This window comes from Montipora capricornis, chromosome 3 (genome assembly GCF_036669925.1).
Source record: "Montipora capricornis isolate CH-2021 chromosome 3, ASM3666992v2, whole genome shotgun sequence".
NCBI lineage: Eukaryota > Metazoa > Cnidaria > Anthozoa > Scleractinia > Acroporidae > Montipora > Montipora capricornis.
Window position 1 is genome coordinate 38,049,944 of NC_090885.1, and position 12,500 is coordinate 38,062,443.

General features: G+C 39.6%; 1 protein-coding gene across 1 annotated transcript in view; it reads left to right on the forward strand.

Moving 5' to 3' along the window:
• LOC138043054 (exportin-7-like) overlaps positions 1–12,500 on the forward strand; it is a 47,888-nt gene that overhangs the window by 17,738 nt on the left and 17,650 nt on the right. Inside the window, exons 14-25 of the mRNA XM_068889164.1 lie at positions 109–228; positions 2,131–2,183; positions 2,293–2,350; positions 2,882–3,017; positions 4,505–4,610; positions 5,745–5,880; positions 6,679–6,752; positions 8,062–8,142; positions 8,651–8,714; positions 9,433–9,586; positions 10,065–10,135; positions 11,603–11,688. Coding sequence (XP_068745265.1) covers positions 109–228; positions 2,131–2,183; positions 2,293–2,350; positions 2,882–3,017; positions 4,505–4,610; positions 5,745–5,880; positions 6,679–6,752; positions 8,062–8,142; positions 8,651–8,714; positions 9,433–9,586; positions 10,065–10,135; positions 11,603–11,688 — 1,139 coding nt within the window. The remainder of the gene's footprint in view (positions 1–108; positions 229–2,130; positions 2,184–2,292; positions 2,351–2,881; positions 3,018–4,504; positions 4,611–5,744; positions 5,881–6,678; positions 6,753–8,061; positions 8,143–8,650; positions 8,715–9,432; positions 9,587–10,064; positions 10,136–11,602; positions 11,689–12,500) is intronic.

Below are 12,500 nucleotides of genomic sequence, written 5' to 3' on the forward strand. Positions count from 1 at the left end.
TTTTGAGGCCCTTACTATCTTAATTGTGCATAATCAAATTTTTGTGGTATCATTTTAAATCTTCTAGTAAATAACTACATTATTTTTCTATTGCCATTTAATTCTCAGATGTGGCAGTTTGCTCCAAACAGCTTACATTATCTTTTGAGTTTATGGCAAAGGATGGTTGCTTCAATGCCTTATGTAAAAAACACTGAACCACACCTTTTGGAATCTTACGTGCCAGAGGTACGACCAGTGAGATGATTCGTCATTATTTTATTTTTTCTTAGTGAACTTGTGTTTGTTGGGAGACAGGATCCGTGTACTTTCTTGTGTATTCCTTACTTGTATTGCAAATAATTTTGTAAAACAACTCAGATAGTACACGTGCTATCATTGGTCAATAGGTGTGTTTGCATGAGAGGTAAAGGTAAAGGTAAAGTCACTTAATTGAACGTCGGTAGTTCCTTCAGTTATGAAACTTGTATCAATGGAAGCAGACGGTGCTCCATTTAAAGGGTATTTAAAACTATAGCTACATGGATCAGAGGAAAGTCGAAACAGACGTTGGAGTCACCGATGATTAAACTGGGGACCTCTTGCTCTTGGAGGGGTGGACGTACGTACGTACCTGCGGACGGTGGATGACGTCATGGCTATAAAACCAAGATTTCTCGCATCGATGGGTTACCATATTTTTTTAACAATGGTACTCCGCGCGCGCGCTCGCGCTCGCGCCTTCTGCGGAGCTCCGCTAAAATCATTGCCCTCAAAAGTTATGCAAAACCTCGACTTTGTCTTTGGTTTGCATAACTGTCTTGAATTATCCAAACCCCCATTGTGTTAAGATCAGGCTATCCAAAAACGGAAGAAGTCTTCTATTACTTAAAGTAACAAACTGCGGTACTTTTACAGTGCATTTCACAGGCGATTTGACAGGCGATTTGCGAAATTCGTTGTAAATTTCATAAGTTCGCTTCGAACTTGGGAATTTCAATACGTAATTGTCAATCGAATGGCAAACTTTGAAACGAACTTGGGAATTTCGCGCCAAACTTCGTGGGAGTGTGGCGAAGTAATTTCACCATGGCTCTCGGCTGTTGTTTTGAAGTGAGTGCCTTCACCGTGCAAGAAAAGGCAATTCCAAGTTTTGTTCGGCAGAAAATTATTGAAAGCTGGTTAAAATGGAAAGGACCATCTCAAATAGGACAGGAACTGAGACTTCCCAAACAAACCGTTGCCAAAATTGTTGATATTTTCGTTCGGAGAGGGAATATCGAAGACAACAAATGAAGAAATATCACTCGGTCAGCGTGTACTGAATGATGTAAATAACTATATGGAGTGTTGAAAAACTACCAACGCCAGCATTTACAGCAGTGAAATTCAAAACAAACTGGTAAAGAATAACGTTCCAGTGTTTGCCCGAAAATGTCCCGTTGCGTGCATCGATCATCCGCAGCGTAACGCAAGATCTTGGTTTATTTTCTTTCAAGAACTTCAGCGTTATTTCACAGGAATCACCTGACTCTTGAAAATGAAAATATACTTTTCCAGTATTTAGCAGCATTTTTGTGATGAGTGTTCAGTGTTCATTTCCACGAAGTTCGGTGCGAAATTCCCAAGTCCGTTTCAAAGTTCGCCATTTGATTGACAGTTCCGAAATGAAATTCCCAAAGTTGGAAGCGAACTTATGAAATTTACAACGAACTTTGCAAATCGTCTGCCAAGAGTTTTGTGAAATGCACTGTAATAAAATGACAATAATTGAATTAAATTTATTTTTCATGCACCGCATTTAATTCTAAAATGAATCTGTTCGGCTGTCAAGATAAGTAAACTGGATCAATGAAACTTCTGCTTGCCTTGTATACACCAATGGCTTGTCTGTAAAGTACGTTTTTAACGATATGAAGACCAAGGTGTTGAGTAAGATATCGCAATATTGCAGTACATAACACATACATGTACACTTGCAAGTCATCGAACTCACTGTCTTGAATCCCAAAGTCACAACAGGTTTTGTGAAAACCAAAATTTTTACGTTTTGGTCAGTTGGGCCTGAGTGATTAACCTTTTGTTACCTTCAGCTTTTCTTGAGATTTCAAGCATTACGAATTGCTTCAAAATATTATTTTTCATTTGCAGGTCACCAAAGCTTATGTCACATCAAGGCTGGCTTCGGTTGAAGCAGTGATAAGGTCAGCAGATCATGGCAATGCCATCCCCAAGGACGTTAATGAGACACCCCTATATCCATGTACATGCAGACCGCTCATTGACGGGTTTCTTCTTTTTTTTTTGTTTTAGGGACAGTGTCGAGGATCCTTTGGATGATACTGGTACAGTTCAGCAGCAACTTGACCAGGTAAATCAGAGGTTTTGCTAAGTATCTCGGCAATGGCGTATTGATGCGGAGAATTATGGATAGAAATCTTGAAATGTTTATTAACCATGTGCATGTTGGAGGAAACGCGAGGAAAGTCTTTGAATCCTTTTTGAAGCAAATAGCCTATGGCCTCTGGAGTTTTTTTCTTTCTTTTTATTGCTTTGCTTGTTTTCTTTTCCTTCTTTTTGATCTGGTTAAAGTTATCTCTTTTGTATTAAGTTTTGAATGACTTAGTAAAGACAGTCACAAACAGCCCGAAGAGCCCGGCAGTCAGAACTAAAAATACACATAGCTGGATTTAAAAAGCATGGGAAAATTCACATATGCGTTGATCTCATTGGATGACAAAATTAATTGGCACGAGGATTGATTTTAATGGCAAGAAAAAAGCGGTTGAAACACAGTAATTATCAGCAATCATTTTTTCGCCACATGATCAGAAGAATGGGCACTCTGCTTTTGTGATTTAACATTATATGAAGTGATTAATTCTGGCTCGTTCGTTTGTAGCTTTCTACTTTTGGGAGGTGTGAGTATGAGAAGACTTGCCAGTTGTTAATCTCGTTATTTGACCAAGCAGCACAGAGCTATCAAGAATTGGTTCGAAGCACCTCAGCTTCTACCACTGATATGGCAATTCAAGAAGGTGAGGGATAATATAAACGGATCAAACGCTATTTTGCAAATCAAGATATTGATTGCATTGCAATATTGCATTGTCAAGATATGGTGGATTAATGAAGATTTTTTATAACAACTTTTTGATTCGGGCATTATTAGCGATATTCACTGCTTGCAAACACTGATGTTAATTTTGCAAACATCGAATCCATTTGAAGAAGTCATTGTTTCGATAGCCTATAAAGCTTTGTCTGAGACACCAATAACAGGAGATCACGTCACAAACATTGTCTCTTTAGGGAGGCAGTGTGGCCCAGCATTCAGGACGCTTGCCTTGAGATCCGGAGATCCCGGGTTCAAGACCCGCTCTGACCACTCGCTGAATTTGTTCCTGGTAGTCCCTGCAGGTTCAACTTCCCAGCTGCACTTGTAAATAGCCAACTGGTTTGCCTCCGGCCAGTTGGGATTCTTAACAGTTGTTGTTGTTGTGTTCTGTTGTTTCGTTGATTGTTTTCATTGGCCCTGAAAAGCCCCTATGGGGAGCGGTCAATTAAATATATATTGTATACATTGACCAATTTTGAGCCGAGGTGAAGAGCGTACATGTACATTGTTAGCACCGACGATAAATTTGCAATTTTGTTTCCAATATCCACACCAATCTTGACAATTTGAATCCTGGGATATCAGTTGCATCCAGAACAACTTTGTGCAACCCCAAAATTCATAAAATAACATACACATTAGTGACATTATTATTAAGAATCGCGTTAACGGCAAACAGCAAAGGCTAGGATGAAACTTTCTTTTTGCCAAAAATCAAAGAAAGCTGTTGATTTTGTTCATTTATTGCCTGTAAGCAGAAAATGTCGAGCAACTTCAAAATAAGGAGAAGCAAGATAGAATAAGAGAATTTCCGTCCTTTATGATTAACAGCAGGTTGCCGTTTGCCTTCTCAGTATTGCTTATTGAACACAATGCCAAATCATCATCAAATGACGTTTTTGTGTCTGTCGTTGTCTTTGCTTAATTAACCCTTTGCCTCCTCGGCTGAGAGTGAGTCAGTGGGACTTACACATTTTACTTTGTCTAACACCAGACGATTTAATTTCATACTCGTCACTTTGGGCCGCTTTATTGATAAATGGGATAACTACATCTAGGTCCACTCGAAAACTATGCTCCCTTTAACCCTTTCACTGCCGATGGCTCCCCCATTGACGAGTAAAATCGTCTGGCGTTAGACAGAGTAAAATCTATAAGTGTCAATGGCATTTATGGCAGTGAAAGGGTTAAAGTGTCTATGACAGATTTTTCTTCATTGACTTAATCCAAACGTCATGGTATTCTGAGATAAAAGCAATTTGAAAAATTCCATACCGATTTTCATTCCGTGTCCCTTAGCCTTTTAAAAATGGGAATTTTCACTTCCGGTGGTACAAAACCGCGCTAGTAGGGAGACTGGGGATAGACTGTCATTAACACTTTCAGCTTCGTAATATTCTTTGACAGGTCGGTTGACATGGCTTGTTTACATAATTGGTTCTGTTATTGGTGGTCGAGTGTCTTATTCGACAATAGACGAGTATGATGCATTGGATGGTGAACTGGTTTGTAGGTAGGTACAAATTCATTGGTATTACGTGGCTCTGGGAAATCTTGCCAGGCCGAACATTCACGTGAAGATGCGATGATGCGGGAGCTAGCGCGTCATACTTCCTCTATGGTGGTCTTTGCTTCAAGCTGGAACCTCTCTCGTTAGAGAAGCATTGTGTATTTTAATAACGGGTATTAGTCAAATACGGCAAAAGGGGAACCCTTTGGTAGACCTGTGTTGCATCCTTTTTTGGGGGAAGGCTTGAAGCGTCCTATCGTGTGCCAGTTGCAGGGGCTTCGATAAGAATTTGAAGCTGGCGGCTGATTTGAGTAGAGTAACCGACTTTATTATCTAGACAGGAGTGTTTTACGGGAGAATACACCACTCATAAAATTCATACGAAACTACATCCGGGACCCGAGTGGCGTATTTTCCATCATATCCTCACTAGTGAGGATATTGATGACATCATTTCCTGCCTTTTGCATGGACAGTCAGTGAAGAATGGCGAGCTCTAGATTCGTGAAGTTCTCTGAAGCTGACGTAAAGTCCTTCTCTGAGAAACAAGAAACTGCTAACACGAAGAATAAAACTTCATACAACTTAAAATTATTCAAGGAGTTCCTTGCAAGTGAAGAAGAAATGCGAAAGTTGAAGAAATTCTTGCCGCCGAGTTGCAAGAATTTGTGATAACGTTTGTGCTCGGTGTTAAAAAGAAAAATGATGAATAAAACACTCCTGTCTATATAATAAAACGAAAATTACTCACTGAAGTAGCTGACGCTTTTCGTCGGCTGTCGGTCTGTACTTATCGAAGCCACTGCTGTCTTGTCTCGAGAGCCTCTATTAAATATTCTGTAGTGAAATCAGCATCATTGTTGTTGCTCCAACCAATCACACCGTTCACGATACTGAGAGGAGCAAAACAGGATTCTAATTATTTGAATGTAACTTGCTGAAAGTGTGGGAAATGTGCACGTTCAAGTCACGATTGGTTTCACCAAGCGTGGATTAAAAAAAAACCGCTCTAAAGTCGTTTTTACATTGATTTGATTTGTCTTGATCAACGTGGTAGCATTGAAATGTTAAATGGGTGCAAGTCTTGTCGTTCTTGGAAAATAGTTTGATTCCACTGCTTGTATTTTATTTCTGCAGAGTGTTGCAGCTAATGAATCTAACAGATTCTCAACTTTCTCAGCGAGGAAGTGAGAAATTGGAACTTGCCATTTTGAGTTTTTTCGAGCAGTTTCGCAAGATGTATGTCGGAGATCAGGCACAAAAGACCTCCAAGGTAAAACAGACAAACTGTTAACATTCTCTGTGCGAAGTTAAAATATCAAGCATTTCTACGATAGCCTAACCTTAACTTTAGTGCACCTGAAATTACGTGGATGGGAGACCTCCCCGATGAGACGAAATATCAGGCGGTTTCGCTCTTGCTTTGATAGCCCGTGAATTTTTACAAAAAAAATTGAGGTCTTGAAGTCATCGAAAATTGTATTTGATGGTTCAAAGTCGTTGAAAGTGTTTCTGACGACATCCACATATTTTAAAGTACGGTCTCGCCCCCAGAGGTTGGTTTGCCTGGGGAATACAATGTACGTTCCCATTTTTCCGTTTGTTTTGTTTGTGGGTTTTCGTATCATCTAATGAAAGCCATGGAAGTCTTTGAATTCTTGGTCGTATAAAAAGATTCGTACCATAGGCGCTGCGAAAGAAAAATAATAAATCAAATACTGGAAATGGTTTTACTCTAATCCACGTTTCGACCTAACTGGACAGAATGGACCTCAATCAAAGATGATGCTTCCACCCTCTTTCACACTCCCTGGCATCTCTCCAGTGTAATGACGTCATAGTTACATTGTCATATCGCGGCGGTGACTTTGTTCCCCATTCTTTCGCACACGGCGACTGTGTCCTTGGTCGCCGTTGAACTTCTGTGTGTGTGTTTCAGTAATAGCGTTATTTCAGCCTGGGTTGACTGTATTATGTGAACGGGATGTTGACGCTCAAAACTCGATTAGGTTTAAAATTCGCGGAAACCGATACTTTATCAGAAACGTGATTTGTTTTGCCTGTTGGATAGGTATATCGACGGCTGTCAGAAAGACTTGGACTTCATGACGAATCGAACGTTTTGAGTGTCTTCATGGGCAAAATGTAAGTCATAATGGGATAAGGTATGTCTTAAGCTTTGCAGAGTCTCAAGGGTATCGAAGGGAATTTTGTTCTGCTCATATCACTTGCCCTTAAATGAGCCCCTCCCACCTGTTTGCTGCTTCATCAGCAATACCGAGTTATCTTTAAGATCACTCTGCTAGTTATGGTCTAGCACCTCATATTTGAAAAATCTGATACGAGTGAAACCGGAAGGACGTTACCACCTCAGAAAAAATCTGGACCCTGGACCCGTACTGTGGAACAGTTTACCTGACAATATTAGGCAAATAACTAACGTACAAAAGTTTAAAAAAGATCTTAAAAACATAGTTATTTAGACTTGCGTATCGATGAGCGACAGTCATTTATATAAATATAAATATCCAAAAAATGACATTTTACTTAGACTAATCGATATATATTTAATTATTTAGATTTGTTTTTAGATTATAATATTATTTCAACCTACAGGAGGCGAGTCGCACCATCCTTTAGTCCTTGTAGAAACGAGTGTATGTGGTTGACGCGAAATCTATGATCATATTCTCACGGTTAATCTGGAACGGAAAAAAAGAAAGAGAAAATTAAACAAAAAGTTTGGCACTTACGGATATTTAAATTAAGCTTAATTTCTTAGTAAACAGCATTTTGAAAACAAGGCACTCAAATTTGCCCTGGCACTTTCTTAAAACTGTAAATTGGCATTCTTTCAAAACGTTTTTGTTAACGTGGGCTTCTAAGAAATGTCTTCCAATTGCCGAATTTTTGTGCTCAGCAATGTGTTGATGAAGGCGTTGGGCTGTGTATCCGACATAATTTGCATCACACAGATCGCATAAAAAATGGTACACAACACACTGCTGATTCACAACGAACATGAAAAGTGGAACGAGAATGAAATTGAGGCTAATACTGTCAATGGAGCCTCTTTTTCGTATTTGTTCCATTTTTGCCACAAGGTCTATTCACTGATTTTGGTTTTAAGTGATATTTGTTCATCCTGCGCTAAATTACAGCCTGTTATGACCTAAAAACACTTACGTGCGCCAAACGAAACGAAGTCGTTGTTCACCCTCATTTTTGTTGTACGCGGCTGGATGCGTACCGCGGCGACCGTTGACCGTACTTCGCGCAATACTTCGTAATAGCTATCCCAATTATAACAAAAGCTAGTAATGGTATGAACCAGACGCAAATTTTGTCCTTCTTTTGCCTCCGCTTAAAAGAAGGAAGAAATGAGATTTTTATAAACAATAAAATAACTTTCTGACCTACGCTAACGTAAATATACTTTCCTTGTGTTTAACAGAATCACAAACATGAAGTTCTGGGGTAGTAGTGAAGCGATCATCTCTAAAACGTTGCAACTTCTCAGTGACCTGTCTGTTGGATATCCTTTCGTTTATTGACGGTTTCAAGCTACAGTAACTAGCCTTTCTTTTTTTTTTGTCATATTTAGATCTTCCGAAGATCCCGGACCAGCGGTTCTTAATAAGATTTTTTGTTCATGATATGATTATCTGGATGAAAACAAACTGAAATATATCTTTTCACCTGCTAGCTTCCCAAAGGAAACGACGAATACACCCCTGAGCGTTGCAAATGCTCTCCGCTGTTTAGCAGTCGTTGACCGTATTCATAGATAGCGGCCAATAAATCATTGCTTTGTCCTAGTGCTAATTAGACCAACTATCCTCGTTTGCATGGACAAAATGCCAAAGAAAGAAGCTTGTTGGTCTCGTTAGCACAAAGACAAGAGAATAATCCATTGGCCGCCATTTATGAATACGGTCTATAACTTGACGATTCTTTCCCTTCGCCGTGTTAGTGCGTGTTCGTGTTGTTGATCATTTCCGAATGCCCTGGTTGTTTTATTATTGTTCCTTAATACACTGTAACTATAGTAGTGCGCGTAAACTGGTCAAGTTAGACGCGGTACAGTTCGTCCTCAACAACCACACGGTATGTTTATCTTCATGAAAAATTCATTAGGGAAATTAGTATGTTGCATGTTTTTGCACGTTAGCCTTTGCGCCTGTTAGAGGAATTGAGCAAGGAAGTACCGGAAAAAAACCTTTCGGAGCAGAGTAGAGAACTATCAAACTCATTCCACATATAACCCCGGATCTGGGAATCGAACCCGGGTCACATTGGTGGGAGGCGAGTGCTCTTACCACTGAGCCATCCCTGCTCCCCTCCTTCTCCCCTCCTTCTCCCCTCCTGCTCCCCTTCTGCTCTCCTGACCCGCCACGATGAGTGCCACGTTTTGTGTTCTCTATATGTATTGCATCTCCTTGCAGTACTTGACGATTGCATTTGTATGGCGCCTATGAGTGCCGCTGTACGGGCCATGAATGGTTTCGCACTCATCAACGATTGTTTAAAGTTTTCAACAAAAGCCACAAATTTGAAAAAGTTCGCCTACTTTTTTAAAATTTCAACCTATCGTTACCCTCCTTGTCCGAAGCTGTAGGCGCCAAAATTTTCCATCATTGCGCTAGTATGATTCTTGGTTAAAAAACTGAATCATTAGTTTTTATCTGCAACGATGCAAGTGTGTCCCTTTTTGGTTTTGAGAATTAAGCTATAATATCGTGACACCCGGCAAACCTCTCACAAAAAGTCAATGAAAATGAATTTATGGAGCAAGTCTCCTTTTACTGGTGTTCTCTATTTCCAGAGTGAACATTTTCCATTCCTTGGAACGCACACTTCGCGTCCATACAAGGACATGCGCTGTAGAACCACATTTTACATTGCCCTGGGAAGATTGCTTATGGTGGACTTAGGAGAGGATGAAGATAAGTTTGAAACATTCATGGCGCCAATCACCAGTAAAGTTTTTCTTTTTTTGTTTTATTTTGCTTTTTGTATCAGTTTCGCTTTTATGAGTCCCTCAGTGTCAACCTCTAGGTGACATGGCGGGGATGGTGGTGAAGTGAAATAACCGTAATGAAAATCGCTCTGTACATCGTTTGCGCAGACCGCAGTACACTTTCCTTTCGTTTTAGGACGTTACAAGCAGGCAATGTGCTTCAGATTCATTAAGAATCTTACCAGAAAGAAGTTCCTATTTTCAGTTCGATTTTGATTACACTTCACTTGTTGAAGACTTCAGAATAAACACAAAAATGACCTGAACAGAAATGAGCGTGAATTTTTAGGTGACGTTCTGAATGTCGTATCTGTCAGTTTCGTAAACGCCCGATGATCACGGACAGCAAGCGATGGAACCTTAAACCTCTTTTGATATGTTGGACATTGATATACTCTTTTCCATTACTAGAAAGTATGTTTTTTCGTTGTTTTCAGTTGCTATGGATTCAGTAGCGAGTCGTCTTGTGACTGTTGACAGGAATGCTTTCCAACTTGAGGAAACGAAGGTATGTTATCGCTACTTTTGTAGATTCGGACACAACATCGTTTTGATTGCGACTACGGTGTTTTGTAGCCGGTTTTCAGCAATCTCTCTTTTGGCAACGGGAGAATGGGAGATTTATCTCATCACAAGTGCATGTACGGCTTCCATGCAGTTTATTTTAAACGTAAAGAAAAGTGACTTCAGGAATTTAACCCTTCTGTCCTAAGCAGTGATAAATCTTTGAAAATTAAATTGGTTGAAGAAAGTTACAGTATAGCGATATTTCTTGTTTACAAGCATTGACGTCACATTTCTTTTGATATTCAAATTCGCCAACACAGAACAAAAGAAATCATTGTTTCAACAGCCAATTAGGCTCTGGTTTTATATTAATAACAATGGGTGACGTCACGAGAAACATCGCCATTAAAGTTAAGTTCTATTTTTCCCTGAGTGTTTGCGTCACCAAGTGTTCCCTTGTTCTCAGTTTCCTTAACGTCAACATCACTCGTGTCAAGGAATAGTGACATTTAAAGTGCCACTGTGACCTGTGGATTTCAAAACTGTGTTAACTTAACACTAAGCGACCAAAGTTTTAAGCCTTGATTGGAATTTTCCTGTTTAATGGTTAGCCATTACTAAATTTAAGATCTTGAGAGAGCTGGATCGAGGAGAAAATTATCGCAAAGGCTCGCTAGTTTAAGAATACAACCAAAAGGCATCATCGTGAGCCTATGGGGAATAAACTCATCCAATTCCTTATATTTATTCCCCAGATCCTCGAGGTGATGTCTTTTGTTCAGGACTGAATTTTAACATATCGAAATTGGTCTATTTGTTTGTACGCCACAGAATTAACATGCAGCACGGGAGTTTTGGGCTGTCAGACTTTTAAACTCGCGTTTTGCATATATAATAAGCTGCATTCACGCGCTGAAATTTTAAGCTAGTTAGCCTTTGACGTCACTTTTCCCTGGATCCAACCCTCTGAGGTCCAATTGGTCAGTTTTGAACGTGAGTAATGACGGACCGTGAAATCTAAAACTTACACTCAAAGTAAAAGGCCTTTGGATAAAAATCAATGCTCAAAATTTTGCCAGTCAGGTGTTAAGCAAACACACTTTGAAAATTTGAAGGAAAAAAGGAAGTGATTTTTTTTATCACAGGAGCACTTTAACGTCATAAAGTGTCCCCAAAGCTCTGCTCCTCAAGTGAACATAACTGAACAACTGCTTCTATTCTAATATAAAAACAGTTACGTTCTTGTTGGAAATAGGTAGCAGTTTCACAGACTTTACGTGTCGTATATCAAAATTGGATGCTGACTTCCTGGACATAAGTGAATGAAGAGGAAACTCGTGTCGTTTTAATTTTAACTATGATGCAGGCGGTGCATATGTACCTCTCAGTAGCTGGATCAAAGTCTTCTTCTTATATCAATAAAATCAACAACCACTGTTGATGCTATTGGTTTTGTGTTTTTCTACAGCGTACCTTGGTTGGCCTGTGCCGTGACATTCGCGGACTTGCATTTGCTTTCAGTAAATCCAGTTACATGATGCTTTTTGATTGGATGTATCCTTTATAGATTTATTACGATAGTTCTCTTGCTGTCAGCATTTGACGCTCATTCATTTAATATCCAGCTTTAATTTAGGCTTCATTATCGCCACTCTCTCGAGTCCGGTCTTCGTTCCTTCCCAGGGGACCTAGGGGAGGAGGGCGGGCTCTTTTTTAGAAACAGCGGCTGGTAATGGATCCTGGGTTTTCTTGAACCGGAATAGATGGTGCTACGAAGGGAAATGACACTGTCCTTCTTTGCATCGAATATTACCTTTGTGAAGGACTACGCTGAGAGAAAAGTGATAAAAGTGGTGGCCTGTTTGATAATGGTGTGGAACTGTAAGCCTCACTTCTCGGGTTTCTTGAAACGGCTTGCAATCATTCTTTTTTCGTTGAAATACTTTTTTTTTGCCATATTCAACTTCTTAGAAAACTTGTTGGTATCTTTGGATTTAAGCAATATGGCCATACTTTGCCGCCAAAAGCCATATTAATGCCATATATTAATGCTCTGAAGCTATTTCTGTAGATAAGAATGGAGAGGATGGAAATAAATTGGAATTTGAAAAATTGGCTGGCCATGCATCTTTTTGAAATTTGAACGCAGTTATAAAAAGAATGTCACTCCGTAATTTTTATAGCTAACTTATCCTCCTTAACTTCATACACCTTCTCGTGTGAGGTGCAGCGTTAAGGAATGTGTGTAAAGTGGCACAAACACGGTACTTCTGCCGTTTTTTTTGAGGAGCACTCTATTTCCTGTTCAAAAACAGGAATGATCCATTGTATTGTTTTTGGATGCTATTTTTACGGGGAAATGCGCT